Source organism: Dipodomys merriami, unplaced genomic scaffold (genome assembly GCF_024711535.1).
Source record: "Dipodomys merriami isolate MVZ:Mamm:240054 unplaced genomic scaffold, mDipMer1.0.p SCAF_125, whole genome shotgun sequence".
Lineage (NCBI taxonomy): Eukaryota > Metazoa > Chordata > Mammalia > Rodentia > Heteromyidae > Dipodomys > Dipodomys merriami.
This window is the reverse complement of record NW_027202549.1, coordinates 2,291,074-2,318,260: the sequence shown is the minus strand read 5'-3', so window position 1 is coordinate 2,318,260 and position 27,187 is coordinate 2,291,074. Positions and strand designations below refer to the sequence as shown.

The 27,187-nt window shown below is 42.2% G+C and overlaps 1 protein-coding gene across 19 annotated transcripts in view; it reads right to left on the bottom strand.

Annotated features, from left to right (window-relative positions):
* Map4 (microtubule associated protein 4) overlaps positions 1 to 27,187 on the bottom strand; it is a 110,444-nt gene that overhangs the window by 50,630 nt on the left and 32,627 nt on the right. For 17 of the 19 annotated variants that reach the window (XM_070017676.1, XM_070017677.1, XM_070017672.1 and 14 more), the window contains exon 3: positions 23,721 to 23,789. In XM_070017676.1, coding sequence (XP_069873777.1) covers positions 23,721 to 23,789 — 69 coding nt within the window. Of the gene's footprint in view, positions 1 to 19,354; positions 20,583 to 23,720; positions 23,790 to 27,187 lie in introns of those variants that run through there. The other 2 variants (XM_070017682.1, XM_070017681.1) reach the window with 2 other exon arrangements.

The window sequence follows — 27,187 nt, the reverse complement described above, 5'->3', positions numbered from 1 at the left end:
GTGGCTTAATGGTAGAGTGTCTGCCTAGCATGCATGAAGCCCTAGATTCCATTCCTCAGTACCACATACACAGAAAAAGCTGGAAGTGGTGCTGTGGCTCAAGTGGTAGAGCGCTAGCCTTGAGCAAAATAAGCTCAGGGACAGTGCCCAGGACCTGAGTTCAAGCCTCAGTACTGGCCAAAAAAAAAAAAAAAAAAAAATCCAAAATTCATCCCTATGAAGATAAACATTTCTTGCTATGCTATGATAAAAGTAGGTTAGTGTTATATATTATTTGGGAAAGTTCAGGTAATACAGGACATGTCGCACAGGGTGAATGATAAAAATGTTCATAGCCAGGTGCCAGTGATTCACACCTGTAATCCTAGTTACTCAGGAGGCTGAGATCTGAGGGTCACAGACTGAGACCAGCCCAGTCAGGAAAGTCAATGAGACACTTTATCGACAATTAACCACCAGAACACCAGAAGTGGAGCTGTGGCTCAAAGTGGCTCAATACTAGACTTGAGCAAAAAGAGCTCAGGTACAGCATCAAAGCTCTGAGTTCAAGGCCCATGACCAACCAAAAAAGAAAAAAAGAAGTTCACTAATTCTTTTACTATAAGCTATATGTATGTATATATGTGTGTGTGTGTGTGTGTGTGTGTGTGTGTGTGTGTGTGTGCGTGTGTGTGTGTGTGTAATATAAAACCTTTAATTAAGATTTGATTAGCCAAACCAGACAGCCAATAAATATATAAAACCGAAAAGAAAATTAATGACCAGCTCTAACACACTAAGATGTAAAGTACAGAAAATGAAAGTTTTAATAAATGCTTACAAAAAAGTTGTTTTTTTTTTTTTTTTTGGGGGGGGGGTCAGTCATGGGGCTTGAACTCGGCCGGGACGCTGTCCCTCAGTTCTTCAGCCACAGCACCACTTCCAGTTTGTTGGGTCTTTTATTGGAGATAAGAGTATCACGAACTTTCCTTCCTGGGCTAGCTTTGAACCATGATCCCAGTCTCCTGAGGATTATAGGTGTGAGATACTGGCACCCAGCTTGCCAAAATGTTTTATCTGAGTGGTAGATGTAGCTTTCTTGTGTACATGCAACACACGCACGCACGCACGTAAGAAGAAAGAAATATAACTGTATTCCTGGCACTGTCCCTCAGCTCTTTGGCTCAAGGCAAGTGTTCTACCACTTAAGCCACAGCGCCACTTCCAGTTTTCTAGTGGTTTATTGGAGATAAGGGTGTCACAGACTTTCCTGCCAGGGCTGGTCCTCAGCCTCCTGAGTAACTAGGATTACAGGCGTGAGCCACCAGTGTCCACCCAAAGGCTATTATTAATGTTAAAAACAGAGCAGAGGGGGCTGGGAAGGTGGCTCAGTGGTAGAGCGCTTGCCTTGCATGCATAAGGCCCTGGGTTTGATTCCTCAGCACCACATAAGCAAAATGAAAAAAGCCGGAAGTGGCGCTGTGGCTCAAGTGGTAGAGCGCTAGCCTTGAGCCTTGAGCTGAGGGACAGTGCCCAGGCCCAGAGTTCAGGCCCCACAACCGGACCCCCCCCCCAAAAAAAAAAAACAAAAAAAAAAAAACAGAGCAGAGTAGGCCAGTTGCTGGTGACTCATGCATGTAATACTAGCTACTCAGGAGGCTGAGATCTGAGGGATCACAGTTCTCATGGGAAAGAAAATCCATGAGAGTGTTATCTCCAATTAACCACCAGAAAACTGGAAGTGGAACTATGGCTCCAAGTGGTAGAGCGCTAATTCAGCAAAAAAGCTCAGAGGCCTAGAGTTCAAGTCCCATGACTGACACCACCCCTCACCCCAAAAAAAAAAAAAAAGGAAAGAAAGAAAAGAAGCAACAGCAGAGTTAGATGGACTCAATGGCCAATGCCTATATTTCTAGCTATTCAGGAAGCAAAGATCAGGAAGATCACATTTTAGGCCAGCTCTGTCCAAAAAGTTACTGAAAAGAATTATGAGTTTGTTCTTGTTAGGAAAAAGGATTGTGAATTTGAGGTCAGCTTGAGCTGCACAAAGATGCCCTGAACCACAAAATAAAAATCCATCTGGATGTCAGTGGCTCATGCCTGTAATTCTAGCTACTCAGAAAGCCAAGGTCTGAATGTCACTTCAACATCAGCCTGGACAGAAGGTCTGTGAAACTTTCTGTCACCAATGAACCACCCAAAAATAAAGCTGGAAGTGGAGCTATGGGCTCAAGTGGTAGAGTGCTAGCCTTGAACAACAACAACAAAAAAAAAAAATGTCAAGGAAAGTGCCCAGGCTCTGAGTTCAAGGCCCCAGGACTGGCCCCCCTTAAAAAAAAAAATTTCTAAAAGCAAAGGACTGGTGGTAGAGCTCTTATCTACCAAGGCCCTGAATTTAATCCTCTGTACTGCAGCAAAGCAAAACTAAAAAATAGGTCAGGACAAGGCATCATAAAGCAGGCCTGTCAAAGCATGATGTATAGTTACCCTAATTATAGGAAAATAGGAAAGTAGGCTCTCTTTTCCCCACATACACTATTGGAATTAAATTATTCCCCTAATGTCAATACCTCAATAATAAACCCCATTTCTATTTTTATATTCTGTTAACAGGTTATATATACATATATGCAGAAGTATCTCAAGTAGGACAGAAGTTAAAAGTTGTTGTTACTCATCAGTAGCCCAAACCAAATTCAACTGTGAAAGAAAATACATATGAGCATTAAACGGCATGTCTGTCCATAGCTCACATCAGTGGTATATAAACATTCTACCAATTTATTCTAGGTAACTATGGATAATTGACATTCCAGATCTAAACAAAAGAAGAAAAAACATTCTCAAAATAGGGCACATTATCCAAGGATATCTAGTATTCTCATTATAGATTACTAGAACACTAACAGAAAAATCAAGAAGGAAAGCTGGCATCGGTGGCTCACACCTGTAATCCTAGCTACTCGGAGGCTGAGATCTGAGGATCACTGTTCAAAACAGGAAAGTCCATGAGACTCTTATCTCCAATAAACTACTCAAAAAACCCAGAAGTGGTGCTGTGGCTCAAGGGGTAGAGCGATAGACAGAGTCAGGGACAGTACCCAAGCTGAGTTCAAGCCCCACAACTGGGGGGAAAAGAATCAAGAAGGAAATAAAAAGCTGTGCAACTGTGGCTCATGCCTGTCATCCTAGTTACTCAGGAGGCTGAGATCAGAGGATTGGGATTTGAAGCCAGCCCAGATAGAAAAGTCGGTAAGACTCATATCTCCAATGAACCACCAGAAAACTGGAAGTGGTGCTGTAGCTCAAAGTGGTAGAGCACTAGCATAGAATGAAAAAGCTCGGGGACAGTGCCCAGGCCCTGAGATCAAGCCTCACAAATGACATCAGATTCTCTGATTCTAAAGGCTTTCTCTACACTGTTAAGTTTGTCAGAGGATGAATGGGTAGTTGAAAGGTTGGGTTTTTCACCCATTTTGTAGCCCTTTTTTTCCTCCTGGTATAGCACTGGACATATCCCATAATACCCCATCCTCCATCAAGGGCTCCAAAGACATGCATTCAGTCAAGTGGGGTTCTGGTTTTACTCTTTGGTTCTCTCGTTCAGCACATTTTCTTCCCACTCTGTCCCATACTCTCTACAAATTAGGGAAAGGGAAAGCCAAAATTCAAGATACGATAAATCTCTGCTTCTGTTTTACTAGTGCTTTCCAAAGGGCTATCATAGGGCAGAGAGAGAGATAGGTGGGAGGGGCAGAATGACAGAAGGAATGACTGATCAGTATGAACTCTGTATATATAAATGGCCATCAATCGTAAACCCCTGTACAATCATTTGAAGATTAAACAAAATTAGGATGGAGAGAGTGAGACTGTGGAGTGAGGTTGATCAGAATACATTATGTGCAGCCGGGCGCTGGTGGCTCACGCCTGTAATCCTAGCTACTCAGGAGGCTGAGATCAGAGGATCTCAGTTCAAAGCCAGCCCGGGCAGGAGAGACGGTGAGACTCCTATCTCCAATAAACCACCAGAAAGCCGGAAGTGGTGCTGTAGCTCAAGTGGTAGAGCGCTCACCTTGAGCTGAAGAGCTGAGGGACAGCGCCCAGGCCCAGAGTTCAAGCCCCACAACCGACCAAAAAAAAAAAAGAATACATTATATGCATGTGTAGAAAGGTCACTATGTGTAAGTAATGTATGCTATTTTTCTGGGGGAAAGATGGGGGTGGTCATTCATGAAACTCGGAGCCTGGGTAATGTCCTGAGCTTTTCTGCTCAAGGCTAGCCCTCTACCACTTTTAACCACAGCACCACTTCTGGTTTTCTGGTGGTTCATTGGACAGAGAGTCTTTCCTGCCTGGGCTGGCTTCGAATCAGGATCCTCAGATCTCAGCCTCCTGAGTAGCTAGGATGATAGGCATGAGCCACCAACACCGAGCTATATATGGTAATTTTTTAAAGACCCTGGCCCAGAAAAAGAAAAAAAAACACAAAATACACAGTACTATGTCTTTTATACACGCTGATCAAAATCATAGCCCATTGTTTAAAAGGGATTTTCACCACACAAGCAAAAATGTAGTAAACCATAAGAAGAGGAATCAATCAGTACTCAAGCAGGTGATCGATTTTCTTTGAACCAAATAAAATTTTCAAGTCAACCATTCCAAATCTTAGTCCATTTCAGTCCAGATCAAACTGCAATTTTTCTTTTACTATGTTGAATAAACCAAACCTAACAAAAACCGGAATGACATAATTTTGTCTTGCACTGTTTTCTACCTATTAATTCAATTATGTGACTTAGTACAGGTTCCATTTAGGTCCTGAGGATAAGACAAAAAATAGACAAGAATCTTCAGCCTCAGAGTTTGCATTGTCGACTAGCAACGTAATGAATGAGACAGAGGGTTAGCCTGCTGTTTATCTAATCTCAATCTGCAAATTGTGTTCCTTTCTAGACACAATATTTAAAAGGGACGCTATTGGTTATCAATGTTTTACCTTTCAGTCCCAAATTTGCCCTGGACAGCTCTGCTTGCAATAACAACAGTGTTATGCCAATAGAATGCACTAGAATACTGAGAAGCATTTTTTTTTCCTGTTCCACTGTGTTTTGTTCTCTTCTTGCAACCATCATGCAATACCCACTACTGGTGGTCACCCCGGAAGTTTCAATGGCACCCCTAAATGGACCCAGTGAGTTTCATCAGTACCACCCAATGGCACATTCCAGAAGAGCTTTACGGCACTTCAAAGACTTTTGCACACTCAGTTTATTTTCTTCAAAGAGTTCTTGGGGGAGTTGCTGCTACTCCCTTTCTTGCTTCAGGCACAGAAAGTAGCTGCACTAATAGCTGAATAGTAAATCTCAAACAGATCCTACAAACTAGAAGAGATAAATAGAACCAAAAAAGAAAGAAAAGAAATAACCAACACATTGGAGGTGTGGCTCAATTGGCTAGCTAATGAGTGAAAAAGTCAGCTACTGAGTTCAAGTCCAAGAAAGAAAGAACAAAAGGAAGGAAGGAAGGAAGGGAGAGAAAGAGAGAAAGAAAGGGGGAGGGAGGGAGGGAAAGAAGGAAGGAAGGAAAGAAGGAGGAGGAAGAGGAGGGGGAAGGAGGAGGAGGAGGAGGAGGAGGGAGGAAAGAAATAAACAGAACAAAAGTTTAGAGACTTCTGGGTGCTGGTGGCTCTTGCCTATAATCAATCCTACCTACTCAGGAGGCTGAGATCTGAGGATGATCGTGGGTCAAAGCCAGCCTGGGTAGAAAAGTCTGTGAGACTCTTATCTTCAATTTACTACCAGAAAAACTGGAAGTGGCCAAGTGGCTTAAAGGAGTAGAGTGTAGCCTTGAGCAAAAGAGCTCAAGGACAGTGCCAAGGTCCAGGGTTCAAGTCCCACAACCCACACAAAAAAATGTATGAACTCTTCATGCCAGCAAACATCTAGGAATTCAAGTCAGGAACACATGAAAAGTACTTTTTTTTTTTTTTTTTGGTCCCGAGGCTTGAACTCTGGGGCCTAGGTGCTGTCCCTCAGCTCTTCAGCTCAAGGCTAGCACTCTACCACTTACTTAAGCCACAGCACCACTTCTGGCCTTTTCTGTTTATGTGGTGCTGAGGAATTGAACCCAGGGCCTCATGCATGCAACTGAGCATTCTACCACTGAGCCACCTTCCCAGCCCTGAAAAGTTCACTTGTAAAGTGAACAAAGTCATAGTAGCTCATGTCACCCACAATGGAAGAAGCACAATATTTGGTAGAACTTGTTAGATTCTGTCCCTAAACCTTTTTGTACTCAAGGTTAGCACTCTACCACTTGAGCCACAGTGCCACTTCCAGGTTTTAAGTGGTTCATTGGAGATAAGAGTCTCAGTCTTTTTCTGCCCAGGCTGGCTTCAAACCATGATCCTCAGATCTCAGCCTCCTGAGCAGCGAGGATTACAGATGTGAGCCACTGGTGCCTGGCCTCTTTAAAGATTTCTGAGGTAACATGAATGATGTATCTAGCAGGCAAAAATAAAAAGTCATCGACCAGACACTTAAGACAAGGAATCTATGCCTTCTACAGAAAACTCTCACACCCTTTGAAAAATTGCTTAGACCTAACCGTGAGTGACACCAATTTTTTTTTTTGGGGGGGGGGGTCCAATCGTGGGGCCGGAACTCTGGGCTTGGGCACTGTCCCTTAGCTCTTCAGCTCAAGACTAGTGCTCTACCACTTGAGCCACAGCGCCACTTCCCGCTTTTTTCTTTTTGCTTATGTGGTGCTGAGGAATCGAACCCAGGGCCTCATGCATACAAGGCAAGCACTCTACCACTGAGCCACCTTCCCAGCCCCCAATTTTTTGTGTGTGTGTGTGCCAGTCCTGGGGCCTGAACTCAGGTCCTGGGTGCTGTCCCTGAGCTTCTGTGCTCAAGGCGAGCGCTCTACCACTTTGAACCATAGCACTATTTCTGGCTTTTTGGATTGGAGACAAGAGTCTCATAGACTTTCCTGCTTGGGCTGGCTATGAACCATGATGATCTCAGCCTTCTGAGTAGCTGGGATTTACAGGTGTGCGCTACAAGCACTGGGCTACACCATACAAACGTTGTCGTCCGAATCTCAATGTAAAATGAAAGAAACTCAACCCACATATTAGAATTGGGTATTTGCTGTACCACTCTTAACGATCATAGTGAAAATGATAAAAGAGACTAAACTACGCAGGTCCAGAGATATGAGGAAGTAACACAGCTTGTGGGCCAACCTCCTTTACTCTTGTTGCATCCCTGCTCTCTCCCTCAATCCATGCTGATGTGAGTTCCACATGAACAGCTGAGTGAGGAAGGGAAAACCTCAAGCCCGGTTTATACAGGTAGGTCTGTACAACATGCTCGTATCACCCCTAAGTGGAAAGCTGATGGTTAACTGAAGCAGAGTGGAGATGGAAAATCCTCAATGGACCAAAGAACTTCTGAGTAATATATTTGGTTCTCCTGTCTGTTTGCGGGGAAGGAGAGAGATGTGGTCAGAAACACAGAAATTATTATTGGCCTTGTGACAATACAAGTGAGAACTGGGATTTATATATGTTTTTTGGGGTTTTTTTTTTTTGGGGGGGTGGTGGCGGGTGTCAGTCATGGAGCTTGAACTCTGAACCTGGATGCTATCCCTGAACTCTTCAGCTCAAGGCGAGCACTCACCATTTGAGCAACAGTGCCACTTCTGGTTTTCTGGTGGTTAATTGGAAGTAAGAGTCTCACAGACTTTCCTTGTCAGGGCTGGCTTTGAACTGTGATCCTCAGATCTCAGCTTCCTAAGTAGCTAGGATTACAGGCATGAGTCACCAGTGACCAGCTATTTTCTCTTTCTTATACTTTGCTTATACTCTAACATTTTCTTCTTTCCATTATTGTAAATTATTCAAGATCAACTTTATAGTCTCTCAGTAACAGACTATTCCATGAAACTTTGATTACAGAGAAATAAATACAGCCATAATATAGACAATGATTGTACAGACTGAGAATATCTTTAAAAGGTATTAGGGAAATAAGAGATTTTTTTTTCATCTTGACAGACTGTTATCTTGTGTCTAGAAATAGGAGTGTTTTACTGTTACCTCAGATGTGTAAGAACATATGGAAGCTAAGTACCCCAAAAGATAAATTATGTTATACATAATAGGCATTCACACAAAGGAGGACGTTCCTAGGGAGAGGAACAAAGGTGCAATGCTTATGTGCGTCTCATCAAATAAAATGGAAATGGAAACAAGAGCTTTTATCTTTGCTGCTGTTTCGGGTTTCTTTTTGTCTTGTTTGTTCATTTATCTGTCTTTGGAAGGGTAAGGGAGGGGCAACAAAGGACACAGGGGTATTCACTAGATACTCTGTTGAAAATGAACTATACAACTTGTAGTCAGGGATGGGAGGATGGGAGAAGAGCAGGGAAAGGGTGACATTGTCCAAAAAGAAATTTAAGCTGGGTGCCAGTAGCTCAGACCTGTAATCCTAGCTACTCAGGAGGCTGAGATCTGAGGATCATGATTCAAAGCCAGCCCAGGTAAGAAAGGCCATGAGACTCTTATCTCCAATTAACCACCAGAAAACCAAAAGTGGTGCTGTGGCTCAAGTGATAGAGCACTTGCCTTGAACTGAAGAGCTCAGGGACAGTGCCCAGGCCCAGTGTTCAAACCCCACAACCACCCAAAAAAAAAAAAAAAAAGCAATCTGTTCATTACCTGACTTGTCTCGTCTCTTACCTGACTTATCTAACTGTATCCCCCTTGTACATAATAAAATTAAAAAAGGATAAACTGACACACAAGTTTCAGTGAACACTACACTTGTGGGCATCTTCCCCAAGTTCTCGCCAGTGCCCCAAACTAGCTTCCTGGTAACCCAAAAGTAGTGCTATTACAACTTCCTAGTTGCCTACCTTGACTATAGCCAACAAGCAACCCAGCAAACACCTTCACCACCCAGTGGGAACCCAAACACAAGCTTCAGGGAGGGGCAACATGATTCCAAATCTGTTCTTCCCTCCTGAACTTTGTCTTAGCTCTGCCCTCTATAACTACCACTCCTATGAATTCATTGTCTTCTTTATCCCTTAATAGTTAATTCTCTATTGTGGTGTGGCTTTTTACTAGATCCTGGAAATTAAAAACAGTGAGATAGCTGGGCACAGGTGGCTCACACCTGTAATCCTAGCTACTCAGGAGGATGAGATCTGAGGATCTCAGTTCAAAGCCAGCTCAGGCATGAGACTCCTATCTCCAAATAAACCACTAGAAAACCGGAAGTGGCACTGTGGCTCAAGTGGTAGAGCGCTGGCCTTGAACTGAAAAGCTGAGGGATAGGGCCCAGGCCCAGAGTTCAAGCCCCATGACCCCCCTCCCTCCCCCCAAAAAAAAGATAGCTTAAATCCATACAAAAACAAACATGATTTTTTTTAAAAAGTTTTTTTGAGGGTGTGTGTGGTTTAAACTTAAGGGCTTTGCATTTGCTAGGCAAGAACTCTACCACCTGATCCACAACTCCAGCCCTCCCCTCCCCCCAACCCCCTCTCCCCCACCGCCCATGCTTTTTGCTTTTTCAAATGAGCTCTCTTTTTTTCTGTCTCGGACAAAAAAAAATTGTACCACAATCCAGGACTACAGGTAGGTATTTCTACACCTAACTTATGGTAAATTAAGGGCTTGCTAACCCGGGTCCACTGGCCTTAAATTACAATCCTCCTATCACTACCTCCAACGTACCTGGAATTACAGGCATGAATAGCTGTGCCTGGCTACTACTTCATCTTAAATTAATTCAAACCCAGTTGAGGGCCAGCCTTGCCAGGTTTTTGCAGTGACAATCCTAAGTGAATATTCTTTAACGGGCTGGGAAGGTGGCTCAGTGGTAGAGTGCTTGCCTACCATGCATGAGGCCCTGGGCTCGATTCCTTAGCACCACATAAGCAGAAAACCCCGAACTGGTGCTGTGGCTCAAGTGGTAGAGTGCTAGCCTTAAGCTGAAGAGCTGAGGGACAGCACCTAGGCTGAGAGTTCAGGCCCCACAATCAACAAAAATAAATTATATATATATATATATATATATATATATATATATATACACACACACACACACACACACACACACACTTAAAAAAAAAACACACACAAAAACCATTTTTCTCCGTTATGTCTGATGTTCATTTTTGAAGCTTCACCTGCAGTTTTACTCTGTAAATAGGGCATTTCTGTTTCCCAAAGAACCATATATGCTCTAGCTACATCCCATTCAATTACTATTATATAACCATTTAAGTTGAAAAAGGAACTGATGGCCAAATGGAATCACTAGCAAAAGCTTATATACTAAGGTAAACCTGTAAAGACTTTCTATGTTGACATTAATCACCATCCTAATATCTTGTAGCAATTAATCCCTTCTATCATCTTACAAAAGCTTAAACTAAATTAACCTTAATTATCATCACAATCTAAATTGTCATCATCACCATCATTCAAAGCTTAGTCTGAATTAATCTTATCTAAATTATCATCTTCCTCTACCTCCTCCTCTTTTTCATATTGCTGAGGACCAATGCCAGGGCCTTGCATATGCTAGACACAAAGAGGGTAATATAACTATATAACGTTCTTAAGACCAAAGCAGCTGGGCACCAGTGGCTCACACCTGTAATTCAAACTACTCAAGAGCTTTGAGAATCCTCAAGGATCACAATTCAAAGCCAGCCTAGGCAGGAAAGTCCATGAGACCCCATCTCAAAGACAGACAGACAGACAGACAGACAGACAGACAGACAGACAGACAGACAGGAAGGAAGGAAGGAAGGAAGGAAGGAAGGAAGGAAGGAAGGAAGGAAGGAAGGAAGGAAGGAAGAAAGAAAGAAAGAAAGAAAGAAAGAAAGAAAGAAAGAAAGAAAGAGAGAGAGGGAGGGAGGGAGGGAGGGAGGGAGGGAAAGAAAGCCAATAACAAAATAAACACGAGTGAAGCTAAGCAAACAGAGAACTAGAAAAAGATGACAGGGATATCACAGACCCACGTCTGGTGAGAGCTGTGACTTTTCCATTGATAAAAGAAACCCTGGGTGGACTCTGAGCTTGAAACAAGTAGACATGATTAATGTAAGGGCCAATCTGAAGGCATTTTCGGGGAGGAAGCAAATGGAAGCTAAAAGAATAATTTAGGGGGCTGGGAAGGTGGCTCAGTGGTAGAGCGCTTGCCTTGCATGCTCGAGGCCCTGGGTTCGATTCCTCAGCACCACATAAGCAGAAAAAGCCGGAAGTGGCGCTGTGGCTCAAGTGGTAGAGTGCTAGCCTTGAGCTGAAGAGCTGAGGGACAGCGCCAGGCCCAGAGTTCAGGCCCCACGACCAGACCAAAAAAAGAAAATAATAATAATTTAGTAAGCAGGGCACCAGTGGCTCGCGCCTATAATCCTAACTACTCAGGGGGCTAACACCTGAGGATTGCCCTTCAAAGCAGGCCCAGGGAATAAAGTCCATGAGACTCTTTTTTGTTGGTGGTCATGGAGCCTGAACTCTGGGTCTGGGCACTGTCCCTCAGCAATTCAACTCGAGGCTAGAGCTCTACCACTTGAGCCACAGCACCACTTCCAGTTTTCTGAGTGGTTTATTGGAGATGAGAGTCTCACAGACTTTCCTGCCCAGGCTGGCTTTGAACTGTAATCATCAGATCCTTACTAGGATTACAGGCGTGAGCCACCATCATCCAGCTTTCCAAGAGACTCTGATCTCCAGAAAAGGAAGTCGTGCTGTAACTCAAGTGGTAGAGCACTGGCCTTGAGTTGAGGAGCTCAGGGACAGCACCCAGGCCCAGACTTCAAGCCCCATGACCAACCAAAAAAAAAAAAAAAAGAATCCAGGAGGTCATCTTTCACCTTATAATAGTCAAAGGTGAGAGACAAGCCGGTTGGCTGGTGTCTCACATCTGTAAATCCTAACTACTCAGGAGGTTAAGATCAAGGTTAAGATCTGAGGATTGCAGTTCAAAGTCAGCCCAGGCAGGAAAGTCTGTGAGACTCTTATCTTCAATTAACCATCAGAAAACTGGAAGTAGAGCTGTGGCTCAAAGTGGTAGATGCTAGTCTTGAGTGAAAAAGCTCAGGGACAGTGCTGAGCCCTGAGTTCAAGCTCTATGACGGATGGACGGATGGACAGAGGGAGGGAGGGGAGGGAGAGAGAGAGGGAGGGAGGGGAGGGACGGACGGACAGACAGACAGACATGAGAGATTCAGAGACCTGGGTAGGTTTCATGTCTGATTTTCTACTAAACCAGATGTGGGGGTGAAAGAGAATAAGCCCAATGTTTTAGCCTGACCAACTAGAACTTTCTACTTAACAAGTGAAGGAACGGGTGGAGTTTAAGGGAGGAAGGAGGGAGATCATGAGTTCAGTTTAGGACATCTCAAATTTGAGATGACAACGCTACATCCAAATGGAAATTTCATTTTGTAATTTCAAATTTCCTTCATTCTCACCCAACCTCTTCATGGGACTTTCATCTGCTCTGACAAAATGTTCCTTCTAACTGTTTAGCATTTAAGTAGTACTTACATAGTTAGACATTCCTTTGTAACTTTTTCATTTTGCAAAACTAAAGATTTTGTACCCAGTAACACAATAAATCCCCATAACCCCTGTTTTTTCTAGTTCCTAGAAAACCACCATTCTATTCTTTGTTTCTATGAATTGGACTCTTGTATATACATCTCATAGCATGTCCTTTTCTAACTGGCCTTAGCATGTATTTGGATTCATCTATTTGCATGGATGGATTTCATCCATTCATCCTTCCTTTGCTAAGGCAGAATAATATTCCACCCTATGGATGTGTCGCCTGCCCCCTTTTTTTAGTCGATCGTGGGGGCTTGAACTCTGGGCCTGGGCACTGTCCCTGAGCTCTTCAGCCCAAGGCTAGGACTCTACCACTTGAGCCACAGTGCCACTTCCTGTCCCATATTTTTGTTTATCCATATCATATATTGATGGGACATTTGAGCTGCTTCTACTTTTTTGGCTACTGTGGATAATATTTCTATAAGTATGGGTGAGCAAAGATATGCTTAAAATTCCTTTGTGAAGCCAGGTACCAGTGGCTCATGCTTGTAAACCTAGCCACTCAGTAAGCTGAGCTCGGAGTATTGCGGTTCAAAGCCAGTCTCAGGCAGAAAAGTCCCCAAGAGACTCATCTCCAATGAACCACCAGGAAAGCAGAAGTGGAGCTACGCATCAAAGAGGTAGAGTGCTAGCCTCTAGCAAGAGCTCAAGAACAGCATCTATGCTTCATATGGGATATGTGGATTGATCATTTTTTGCATGGCCTGTAATGGTGCTGCAAATACCCAAATGATCCTTGGCAGAAAAATGGTTCTCTCTCCTCCTGCATCATACCATTTCCCCCAGTGGCTGTATCATTTTATATTGCTACCAAGAGTGCTCAAAATGTCTAATCTTTCTATATCCTTACCAAGGACTGTTGATTTCAGTCTGTTGTATACCAACCACTCCTAATTATGGACCCTTAGAAAGAAGCTATTTTGTCTTATTCAACAACAACAACAAAAATCCAACTGAAATGGAAAGCAAATAGTTCATAGTGTAATTAAATGATTTGCTAAGCTAAAGCTGCTTCTGGGTATGGTTGGGTTCAAGCCTGGAATGCCAGCACTGGGGTCAGAGGATGGAGGAATGGCGAGACTGAGCCCAACCTAGACTACATAAGAGCTGGCCTCAAACAGCAGCAACAAAATAAGGGCGGAGTTGGTCAAAGTATATTCTATGCATGTATAGAGAGTTAACTTCTTCTACATAGTACATGCAAATGATTTCAAAGGGAAATTTATGTTTTTATTGGAAAACTATCAACAAACTTTTTTAAGGTATTAAGGTGTTGGTATATCAGTAGCATACCAATTCTAATCTCTAAGCACATCATGTGATATTTTATGTTTGAGATTTTTATGACTTCTAATGTCGACACATCAATAGTCAGAAATTCTAGCACCGTAAAGACTTACTATGTTAAGATTTGACTTTTTTTTTTGGGGGGGGGGGAGGGTCCGTTTGTGGGGCCTGAACTCTGCTGTCCCTCAGCTCTTCAGCTCAAGGCTAGCCCTCTACCACTTGAGCCACAGCACCACTTCCGGCTTTTTGCTTTTTGCTTATGTGGTGCTGAGGAATCGAACCCAGGGCCTCAGGCATGCAAGGCAAGCGCTCTACCACTGAGCCACCTTCCCAGCCCAAGATTTGACATTTTTGGCTGGACCAGCCAAGAAGCTCTATCAGCCTTCAATGTAGTCCTCCGCACAAAATCATGCTCTGGTTCCTGCACACGCGTGCACACACACCAAATTGAAAACATTTAAAAAAAAAGGACTTGTCCAGATTTATAAAGCAGCAGCAACCCCTCTGTACATCACCTTTATAATAACAAAAAGAATTGGAAGGGCTGGAAATGTGACTTACTGGTAGAATACGTACTTGCAATGAAGCCCTGGGATCAATTCCTCAGTATCACTCACACAGAAAAAGCAAGAAGTGGCACTGTGGCTCAAGTGGTGGAGTGCTAGCCTTGAGCAAAAGAAGCTCAGGAACAGTCGCCAAGGCCCTGAGTTCAAGCCCCAGGACTGGTTTAAAAAAAAAAAAAAAGACTTGGAAGCCAACAAGAAATCCCCAAGTTCATTTCTGAGGCCCACTCCAACACGGAATTCTGGGCACCCATTCTGCTACTCCTTTACCAAAGCTTTGTTCTCATCTCTAGTCTCAGTGGTTTTCTTTGTAGTGCCTATATTTCATCTCAGAGCAAAAATGGGGTCACAACAGTCTCACATCTCTCCCTATATCTTTCTTCCAGATACCTGGAAGGATTTAAGGCTGGTATTATGAAACTAGATTAGCAATCACATCTCTAATTCATAGTTTCTCCTCTGTTTGTTGGGATTTCTACTGGTTTTTTGTCAAAAGAAAATTTGGTGGGGCACTGGTGGCTCATGCCTGTAATACTAGCAACTCAGGAGGCTGAGATCTGAGAATCATGGTTCAAAGCCAGCCTGGGCAGGAAAGTCCATGACACTCTTATCTCCAATGAACCACCAGAAAACAGGAAGTACCTCTGTGGCTCAAGTGGTAGAGCACTGGCCTTGAGCTGAAGAGCTGAGGGACAGCGCCCAAACCAAGAGATCACACCCCAGGACTGACCAAAAAAAAGAAACAACCAACTAATCAAATATTTCTAATGCTAAATTCTTTGTATGCTATCTGATGATGCAAGAGATAGACCATGAAAGCACAGAATACTTTGTGTCATGACCTTCTACCTCGGCAGTTTTATTGTTTCATGGCTGACCATTGTAGAGATTGACATCATATCACATTGAGAACATTAATAACAATAACCTATGCAGTCTGTCTCAATGGAAGCAACTAATACCAGTATGATTTGTGGAGTACATTGTACATGGTATCTACTAAACAGTCACTGACCACAGTAGCACAGAGATTTTGTCTACCAGTAATTTGTATCTAAGTGTTGTTAAACCTTCACTGTAATGGAATACAAAATCAAGGATAATTCAGTTTTATATACAACATCCTGTGCAGGCCCACTCAATCTTGTGCCTTTACCTAGAAAATTCTCTAACCTCCTAGCCTCAAATTATCAAGTCAACAAGTCCAAATTCGGTCAGGTTTCATCCCTCATCAAGAGTAAACACACTACCCAGGCATGGTGATATGTATCTATAATCCCCACCCTCAGGAGGCTGAGGCAGGAGGATCATGAGGTTGAGGCCAGCCATGGCTGTACTACGAGACTCTGTCTTACAAACAAAATCTAAGATTTGCCCCCATCCACCAGTAGCTTTGACGCTAGAGTACCTAGCATTACAAGTTAGTCACAATTGGGAGTGATACTTCATAGTATTTAAGCTTCAAATCTTAAGAGTATTGGATTTTCTTAATAAAAACAAACATTAGAACATTACATTGACTTTGCTTTCTTTTTGAGACAAGTCTCATTAAGTAGCAAGGCTGGTGTTTGAATTCATATTCTTCTGCTTTGGACGCTCAAGTTGCTGGGATTACAGGTATGAACCACTATATCTGGACCTGGCTCTTTAACCATGTCATACTTCAGTCACGATATTGCAATGTGCACAGTGATCTACTATAAAAAAAGAAGGGAGGGTGGGGGTGCTAGAGTGCTTGCCTTGCATGTATGAGGCTCCGGATTCAATTCCTGAGTACCACATAAGCAGAAAAGGCCGGAATTGGTGCTGTGGCTTAAGTGGTAGAGCGCTAGCCTTGAGCTGACGCAGCTCAGGGGCAGCACCCAGGCACAGAGTTCAAGCCCCACAACCAAAAAAAAGAACAAAAAAAAAAACACTAACTCAGAGTGGCTAGGGAACTGGTCATCCTATGGAATTCTTCCCAACATATATATAGCATCAGAATGCTGGACTAGCAAATACTAACCTTATAAAATTAAATGTTAATAAATGTCACAAATTTCATTTAATGAATCAAAAGGCACTTTAAGAACACAGTGGATGTGAATTTTAATTGGACCAGTTATATTTAATTGCCTTAAATATAAAGGCAGATATTAGAGAATATCTTAAAAACAATTGCCATGAAACTAAACGCCTTTTGAAAGATCTTTTTGACATTCTGACAACTGTCTTTGCTAACAAATATCAACAGCTATTTCAGTTTCCTAGTTTACAGATTCAGGATGAAAGAGAATTTACACTTGGAATTTAAAAAGCAACCTAGATGCCAGGCACTGGTGGCTCACGCCTGTAATCCTACCTACTCAGGAGGCTGAGATCTGAGGATTGCAGTTCTAAGCTGGCCAGGGCAGAAAAGTCCCCATGGGACTCTTATCTCCAATGAACCACTCAAAAACTGGAAGTGGTGCTGTGGCTCAAGTGATTCGAGTGCTAGACTTGAGCACAAAAAGGCTCAAGGACAACAACCAGGCCCTGAGTTCTAGCTCCCCAGCTGACAAAAAAACAAAAACCAAACAACAACAACAAAAAAAAACCTAGATGTAAAAAGCCCATACAATTGTACAGTTATTATGAGTAGAATTAGTTGTTAGACACAAACCTCAAAAGTTTATTACCTATGATTAAGACTGTTTTAATCACATTATGCTTCCTTATCCATTACAATGATTACAATTACAATAATTAATTACAAACCAACATCCAGTTTGTCAGGTGTTAATGTAAGATGTTTATTAGTGTAATTTATTTAGCACAATGATCACAGTAAAATGCCCCAATATACAAACTGTCAAAGTCAAAAGTCACAAAAATACAAACTCAGGTATATGAATGAAGTTATAAAAATATTTTTCAAAACAAAGTTCATCTTCACATTGGGCCAAAAAGAACTTTAAAAAGGGAGAAGGCGCAACATGAAAATTAGCACATTTGAACAGAGTCACCGTCTAGTCAGGTTGCCTTACCAGTAAGATACTGGCTCACTGTCATGTGATCATCATGGAACTATAGCATTTTTTTTTTTTTTTTTTTTGGTGCCAGTCCTGGGGCTTGAACTTGAGGTCTGATCACTGTCCCTGAGCTTTGATGCTCAAGAGCCACAGCTTCATCTTTAGCTTTTTTTTCTGGGTAGTTTATTGGAGATAAGCATCTCACAGACTTTCCTGTCCAGGCTGGCTTCAGACCATAATCCTTAGATCTCAACCTTCTGATTATAGGATTATAGGTGGGAGCCACCAGTGCCTGAGCCAATACAGCAATTTTTTTTAATGCTACTGGAGATTTCATAAGAAGCTATATATAAAGCATTACAGTATTTCTTTCAACATTTAACGTCCAAGTGAGACAGATGGATCTAACAAATTTTAGCTGGCTTTTAGTAGAAAACTTCTATTCCATAAATTCATAAGGAAAATACATTGAAAAAAAAACAAATTTCAAATTAAAAATAACCAAATGGAAACAAATGGACTAAATCAATGTCAATCATGAAACATGAATGTATGAAACACAGACTTGTACTCAAGCTTCTTCACTACTTGCCACCTCAACAAGCTATAGAGACAGGACTGAAACAATAAATGCAACATCCAATTTCTTAAAAGTAGGCTGGGAATGTGGTTTAGTGGTAGAGTGCCTGCCTTGCATGCACAAAGCCCTGGGTTCAATTCCTCAGCACCACAAAAACAGAAATAGCTGGATATGGTGCTGTGACTCAAGTGGTAGAATGCCAGCCTTAAGCAAAAGAAGCTCAGGGACAGTGCTCAGGCCCTGAGTTCAAGCCCTGGCGGGGGTGGGGGGGGGACTAAAAATCAAAAATAAAATCTGTCTCCAGATCCTGCAGAAAATGGAGTGTTTCCTAAATTTAGTGTTACTGCAGGGACTTTAAATTTTCATAATATTCTGAAACATAGTTGTTTTGCTGTTACTTTGGTTTTGTTTTTTTGTGGGTTTTTTTTTTTTTTTGAGATGGTCTTGCTGTGCAGCTCAGGCTAGCCTTGAACTCAGTATGTAACCCACTGGAATCAGACCCACAATTCACCTCCATCTGCCTCTGAGTGCTGGGATTACAAGGTGTACCACCCCAGTTCTTAAAAGTGACTTTCAAATGAAAGACCAAAACCAACATGTCGTATGACCTCCCTCAACAGTGTCAATTATTTCTTTTATTCTGAAACAATACTTTTGGGGGTTAGAAATCCTGCATCATCAATAAGAGGATAAAAAAATCTAAAAGAATGGTTGATATTCTACATTTTAAATAAGAATTCCTGTAAGGTTTGAAAATATGGTCTATGATTTATATCACATTTCTAGAAACCGGATCAAGGCTTACTATTATGAAGGTTCCCCAGCATTTATCCTAATAGCTTTAGGTTTTTTTGGTATTCATTACTTTGGAAAAATGAAAAATGAGATGAAGAGAGTACAATTGGGACAGTCCTCAGAGTATGTAAATGTAATGCTAAGATAAGGATCTTCACACACAGCCTTGTGTGTGATCTACCAATTCCACCGAAATGCTTCCAAGAAAACACTTCTAGAAACCAAAAAGGTACTCATTCTGAAGAGAGTTTAAGTCCCAATCAGACAATAATTTTTATTAGAAGCTGGGCATGGTGGAGCATGCCTGTAGTCCCAGCTACTTAGCTGGAGAAAGAGGATTGCTGGAGCCCTGAAGTTCAAGGCCAGCCTGGACATTATAGCAAGACATCTCCAGGGAAGCTGAGGGTAGAGCTCAAGAGGCAGAGTATTTGGCTACTATGCCCAGGAGACTCTATTCAATTCCGGGCACAGTTCTCCCACTCCAAATAAAAGTCTTCAGAAACCTGCTCATTTGCTGCAGTTCTTTTTTTTTTTTTTTTTTGTCGGTCGTGGGGCTTGAACTCTGGGCCTGGGCGCTGTCCCTCAGCTCTTCAGCTCAAGGCGAGCGCTCTACCACTTGAGCTACAGCGCCACTTCCGGTTTTCTGGTGGTTTATTGGAGATAGGAGTCTCAGGGTCTCTCCTGCCCGGGCTGGCTTTGAACCGCGATCCTCAGATCTCAGCCTCCTGAGTAGCTAGGATTACAGGCGTGAGCCACCAGCGCCCGGCTTGCTGCAGTTCTTAAATACATTGCAATTTAGTTTAGCTCTATTGCTACAGGCTGCCTTTTACTCTTATTGACATCCTGATCTAGCAACACAGGATTCAGAAACATAACTTACTTTCTTAACTCCTCAATTCTTTGTGATAGTTTGTGATAATGTTTCAAAGCAACTTCAGCTACAGAAATCAATACACAATAATTGAGTTGCTGAGTTTTAAGAAGTCTATATGCCTAGAGAGACAATAACTATCAAAAAACAATCTTGGCCCAACTTGCAAATTTAAAAAGGAAAGATTACATTGGAAGAAAAACTCTTCTGAAGTTGAATGAGAAAACTTCAAATTGAAGTAGCTAGCATATAGAGTTTTAGTTGAGAGAAAGAGAAACAGGTAGTTAAGAGTAACTTTCACTAGAAGCAAGCTCATCAAGGAAAAGGGGTAGGGACAGGAAAGGGACAAATACTGCAGTTCTAGTGGCCTCAACCCCTTCTGAAAGCACGTGTTCTGATTGGACATTAAAATATTCTGATTCACACTGGATGTCCCAAGCCAAATGAAGGAAAAAAAAAAAAAAAAGGCCAACTGACCAACTGAAAATGTTTAAAGAAAAGAAAAAAAAATATGAGACCTCATGAATTAAATGATAGGATGGATTTTAAAAGAACAATTAAGACATTAGATGACTTTTACCAAAAAAAGAAAAGAAAAAAAAAAGTAGAATTAAAAGAATTCATCTTTGCACGTTGTGCTCACAAAGGGAGAGGAGGTCCCATCAAGCCCTGCAGAACATAAGAAGCAGGCTGCTTTTTGCTCAGGCATCAGGAGAAATAGGCACCGAAGGAACTACCCTCAGCTTCTTCTACATCGTGTCGAGGAAGGAAAAGCAAAGCTGCAAAATGCTGAAGGTTTTAGAAGTGTAACGGTGCTTAGGAAAAACCACTGGTCTGGTGGTGCAGCAGCCCCAGGGTTGAGACACACGCTAGGCTTCTAGGAGAAGAAAAATAGAAAAGGGAGGAAGGAGGAGGAAGGGGAAAGGAAAGGGCGGGAAAGCACAGGTCATTAGTAAATAGCAAACGTTCAACATCTCAAAGATGCTCATAAACCCCTAATACTCTCTTCTCAAGTGGAGCTCTTTAGGACTGAAATGGGAAATTCCCAAGCAGATACTGAGTGATGGTCAAGTCAGAATCAAACTCATACCATGCTCACAACACATGCACCCTTCACCCCCCACCCGACTTCCTCCCTCCTCCAATGAAACCTGCAGTTCCCAGTAAACTATCTGCTTTAAGACAGCGTACAAGGGCTGGGAAGGTGGCTCAGTGGTAAAGTGCTTGCCTTGCATGCCTGAGGCCCTGGGTTCGATTCCTCGGCACCACATAAGAAAAAAGAAAAAAGCTGGAAGTGGCGCTTTGGCTCAAGCGCTAGAGCGCTAGCCTTGAGCTGAAGAGCTGAGGGACAGCCTCCAGGCCCAGAGTTCAGGCCCCATGACTGGACCCCCCCCCCAAAAAAAAAAAAAAAAAAAAAAAAGACAGCGTACAAAAAGGTCAAACTCAGAACCCAAATAACTCAGATGTGAAAACTGTCTTATCCTAAAGGATAGAGAAATAGCCTACAACAATGACACAAAAACAAAAAACCTGCTCTCCTAATATCCCTAGGTAGGTCTTTATTTTATTTTATTTTATTTTTTGGCTGTGGGGTCTTAACTCTGGGCCTGGGCGCTGTCCCTCAGCTCTTCAGCTCAAGGGTAGTGCCCTACCACTTGAGCCACAGCACCACTTCTAGTTTTCTGGTGGTTCACTGGAGAATAAGAATCTCACAGATTTTCCTGCCCGGGCTGGCTTTGAACCAGGATCCTCAGATCTCAGCCTCCTGAGTAGCTAGGATTATAGGAGTTAGCCACCAGCGCCCAGCCACACTGCAAATTTTTATACCCACTTTCCTCCCTGTATTATTAAGATTTGAGATAGCTGCATTAAGTCACTTACAGTTAAGGCTAGAGAAGAACCCTAACCTAGTTTCGGTAGTTGCTTCCTTCCTGGGCCACAATGGCTTCCATTCTAGTTAATCAAATAGATCCCCCTCCAGCCTTTCTGTCCCTTAGCTAAAGAAAGTGGAATCTATTTTTTTTTTAAAGTTTGTTATTTGAGCTGCTGCTTTTTCCATCATTGGAATATTTGCAAATCATGCAGATGACTTTGCTTTCAAAGCAGTGGTAGAAACAGTATTGTATCTGATTATGATTAGCCAAGAAATTTTAAAGGAAGATATACAGGCATTTCCAATTGTTTCTACTCTTTAAAGTAAAGGGTATATGACTTATAAGTTCGAGGTAAAGTTAACATTCACAACCAATAGAATCAAGCATCAATTCCTCTGAGGTACAAAAATATATACCACTTTTTTTTGGGGGGGGGATGTCAGTTGTGGGGCTTGAACTCTGGGCCTGGGCGCTGTCCCTCAGCTCTTCAGCTCAAGGCTAGTGCTCTACCACTTGAGCCACTGCACCACTTCCAGTTTTTCTAGGGGTTTATTGGAGATAGGAGTCTCATGGTCTTTCCTGCCCGGGCTGGCTTTGAACCACAATCCTCAGATCTCAGCCTCCTGAGTAGCTGGGATTACAGGCGTGAGCCACCAGCGCCCGGCTACCACATTTCTTAAGGTCGCCGAATAAGGAATAGATCCCTGAATAACTGCTATTGCTAATAGGAGGCTTTTAGGATGCCTTCAAAACACCTTCAAAAATCAGAGCTGGGAATGTAGCTCAGTGCTAGAGTGCTTGCCTAGCAAGCATGAAACCCTGGGTTCAATTCCTCAGTACCACAATATAAACAGAAAAGGCCAGAAGTGGTGGTGTGGGGCTCAAGTGGTAGAATGCAAGCCTTAAGCAAAAGAAGCTCAGGGACAGTGCCCAGGCCCTGAGTTCAAACAAAGAACTCAGTAATCTTGTGGTGGGGCTCAAGAAAGACCTTTCATGGCTTAAGTATTTGTGTAAGAATTGAAACATAAAAAGTGTCTTCTGCTGGCCTCCACTGGAATCATCTGAATCAAATATTATACCCCAGAGTAAAGAGCACACTGAGCTGAGAGTGCATGTGCTTGAGCAGCCGAAGCCAGCTCATTTGGGTCAACAGTGTCAGCCTGATCACAACTGCAAATGAAGTGCAGCTATTTATAAAAAGACAACACATGGCTCTCACACATGCTCCCTAAAGAAAAGATTTATATAAGACATTCCCCTTGGACAGATTCCTGATCTGGCTTTTGCTCACTACAAAGACCTTGGAGCAGGTGGTTAGTTAGCTGGTTATGAGGGAACTCACAGGAACTCAGTACGAAAGGACTATCAACGTAATAATAATAGGCTAAGAGTTAAAAGACAAATTTCAAAGCCAAAAGTTAAGGGAAAGATAGAAGAATAGACTGAGAGCAAAATACAAAGGAAAACACTTGTAAAGCATTGCTCACACGTTTCCTAATATTGGGCTTTGGAAAGCACACTTAGTGTAGGGTAGTGTACATTCAGGGTTGCAACTTGCTTTAGCTTTAAGGAGTTGTAGAGGCCAAATGTTTTCTGTGTAACAATAGGATGCATCTATAAAGAGTACTTTTGATGTAGATTCAGTTCTTGTGAGATGCAACTCTAATAAACACTCAAGGGATATCAAAGAAATTTATTCTTCCTTTGGCACTATAAAAGGAAGTATGACAGTTAGTCAAGTGTCAGCAATTCATGCCTGTAATCCTACTACTCAGGAGGCTGAGATATGAGGATCTCAGTTTGAAGTCAGCTCAGGCAGAAAAGGCAGTGACACTCTAAACTCCAATTAACCACCAAAATGCCAGAAGTGGAGATATGGTTCAAGTGGTAGAGCATCAATCTTGGGGGGGGGGGGGGGGGGAGCAAGAGCATGAGGCTCAGAGTTTAAGCCTTAAAACCAGAACCAAAAGCAAAAAGATTTGTGGCAGACACTCTGGGGGTCTACATACCTTCAACAAAAACAACAATGTCCTTAGAAAAACTTAAATGCTTCCATTAACAATTCTCCTCAGAAGAGCTATCAAGGTGTTTAATTGTGAATGTTTCATTTATATATTTGGGGGTTCCAGGGAACCACTTACCTGTAGTATTTATCTCTTCTATTCCATGATCACCATTGGCTAGAACTGTTGGTTTGGAAGCTGAAGTACCTACAACAATTACAAAAAATAATTACCAGGCTGGAATGTGGCTTAGTGGTAGAGTGCTTGCCTTCCATGCACAAAGCCCTGGGTTCCATTCCTCAGTACCACATAAACAGAAAAGGCTAGAAGTAGTGCTGTGGCTCAAGTGGTAGAGTTCTAAACTTGAGAGAAAGAAGCTCAGGGACAGTGCCCAGGCCCTAGTTCAAGGCCCAGAACAGGAAGAAGAAAAAAAAATTTACTCACTGAAAGGAATAGGAAAATGAAAACTGAAGCCAACTACCATTTTGCTAGTAGAATTTTGGCTATTCTTCACTAAGTTAGCTTAAAATACATAAAAACTATTCAATAGTTAAAACTTCAATAAAAGATAAATGAGAAATAGAACTGAATTATTCATTCTCACTGCACTATGGTTGGTCTGTTAAGTACCACAGTAACATATCTGGAGTTAGGCTTTGTATATGGAAGGTCTTAGATTGTATTTCTGTACAGGGATTTCCAAACATTTAACAGTATTGATTGAAAAGATTATCCTGAACTGCTTATGCAAATATGCGATGGTGTGGAAAATCAATTATAAGTGTGTCTATTTCTGGGTTTTCTAGTCTGTTCTTTAGCTGTTCTAGCTATTTAGCCAATACCACACTATCTTAATTATTTATATTATACTAAGTCAAATAAGACGATCCAAGTCCTCTAACTTGGGTCCCCACCATCACCATGCCCCAATCCTGGGGCTTGAACTCAGGGACTGGGTGCTGTCCTTGAACTTTAATATTCAAGGCTAGTGCTCTAACACCTTGAGCCATACCTCCATTTCTAGCTTGTGGTGGTTAATTGGAGATAAAAATGTTTCCTGCCTGGGCCACCTTCAAACCATGATCCTCAGATCTTTTCCCCCACAGTGGCTAGGATTACAGGCGTGAGCCACAGGCACCCAGCCAATTTGGTTTTTTTTTTTTTTTAATTTATTAATTTACTTTCTTTTCTTTTCTGGTACTGGGGATCGAACCCAAGATATTGAAAATTGCCTTATTTCTATGCTTTTCCTGTCAGAATCAGTTGCTGAATTATACCAAAAAGGAATCTTGATGAAATATGATTTGCAATTCTGCCAATATATATAAGCCAATTTGGAGATATACAACCTTTTCTAAGAAGCTCTAACTACATCTAACATTTCGACAATCTGCCTACCTCTCTACCAGCCTGCTAAACAAATAGTTCCCAATGAATCACTGTCAAAGGATGTTTTTCATAATTAGAGTGAAAATCTAGAGCCAGGTGCTGGTAGCTCACATCTTTAATCCTAGCTAGTTGGGGAGGTTGAGATCTGAGGATCGAGGTTCTAAGCCAGCATGAACAGGTGAAATCTGTGAGACTCATATCTCTACTAAAACTACCAAAAATGCCAAAAGTGGAGCTGTGGCTCAAATGCTATCCTTGCAGAGAAAAACTTAGTAGCTAGGCCTGCCAGTGGCTCATGCCGGTCATCCTAGCTACTCAGGAGGCTGAGATCTAAGGATTGTGCTTCAAAGCCAGCCCAGGCAAGAAAGTCTGTGAGACTCTTATCTCCAACAAACCACCAGAAAACTGGAAGTGGTGCTGTGGCTCAAGTGGTAGAGGACTAGCCTTGAGCTGAAGAGCTGAGGGACAGCGCTCAGGCCCAGAGTTCAAGCCCTACAACAGAAAAAAAAAAAATTTAGTTCCAAGTTCAAGCCTGAAGATGAGCCCAAATAAATCAATTAACAACAAAACATAAGATTTCAGAGCAGATAAGAGGTTTGCCAACTTATCTTCCAGATAAAATTTGTTAAATTCGAGTTACTGGAACATTCTAGATTATTGGGTAAATCCTAACTCAAAAGATGTAATACTTCCTTTTCTCAATGACTTCCCAGAGAAGCTTATTTCATATATTAAAACTTTCTCAGAAAAACACATAGCATGGGGCTGGGGAGGTGGCTCAGTGGTAGAGCACTTGCCTTGCATGCCTGAGGTCCTGGGTTCAATTCCTCAGCACCACATAAGCAAAAAGAAAAAAAGCTGAAGTGGTGCTGTGGCTCAAGTGGTAGAGCGCTAGCCTTGAGCTGAAGAGCTGAGGGACAGGACCCAGGCCCAGAGTTCAGGCCCCATGACCGAACCCCCCCCCCAAAAAAAGAAAAACACATAGTACTGAAAATATCATTTTTTGTGGGGAGGGGCGGGGGTTGCTCTTGGGGCTTGAACTCCAGGCCTGGGTATGCTCCCTGAGCTCTTTTGCTCAAGGCTAGCATTCAACCATTTTGAGCCACCTTGTTTTCTGGTAGGTAAGAGTCTCACAGCCTTTCCTGCTTGGCTGGCTTTGAACCAAGATTCTTGGATCTCAGCCTCCTAAGTAGCTAGGATTATTGGCATGAGCCACTAGCGTCCAGCCAAAATTCCACATTTAAAAATGTCTGGGACATAAGGCTATTCAAAATTACTTTTTAAATTCTTCCTTGTCAAGAGATTTCAGGTTCCCACACCTGGAAAATCAACCCAGCAAAGAAGGGAAGTAGCAAAAAGCTAAGAGGCATGTGTGCTATGAGGAAGAGAGACAGAACTCTCTAGACAAAAGCAGTCTCAACCTTCAGTATTAAGTCTCTTCCGTATTGTCAGGCACATGCACACACTGCCCACTAGTGGTCAATTTGGTTGTTTGCAAAGTGCCTTGAAAGGGCTCAATCAGTTGAACAAAGAAATTCTGCAGTATATCTTAGTTATCCTCATTACTTAAGCCCCTTCATCTGGATTAATGTTTGTCAACCTCATATGTGCATGTAAGTCATCTGTAAGGCCTGTTAAAACATATTTAAAGGGAGAGGTGACATTGACCAAGAAGCACTGTACTCCTAACTGACTTACAGAATTATAACCTATTTGTACAACTATTCATAACCATTAAAAAATATATATAATATGTATAAAGACATATAGCTGAATATATATTTATATTATATATATATATATTATATTATATTGGGGGGGGGGGTCTCATCCCCATAGAGTCCTGATTCGTGTGTGCTTAAGACTTAAACTTTGAAGCCAGCACTGGTGGCTCATGCCTATAATCCTAGCTACTCAGGAGGCTAAGATCTGAGCATTGAGGTTCAAAGCCAGCCCGGGCAGGAAAGTCTGTGAGACTCTTATCTCCAATAAACCACCAGAAAAGCAGAAGTGGCGCTGTGCCTCAAGTAGTAGAGCACTAGCCTTGAGCTGAAGAGCTGAGGGACAGTGCTCAGGCCCAGAGTTCAAGCCCCACGAGCGACAAAAAAAAAAAAAAAAAAAAAAAAGACATACTTTGATGGCTAGGAAAGTGACTTAGTGGTAAAGTGCTGGCATGTATGAAGCTCTGGGTTCCATTCCTCAGTACTACATAAATA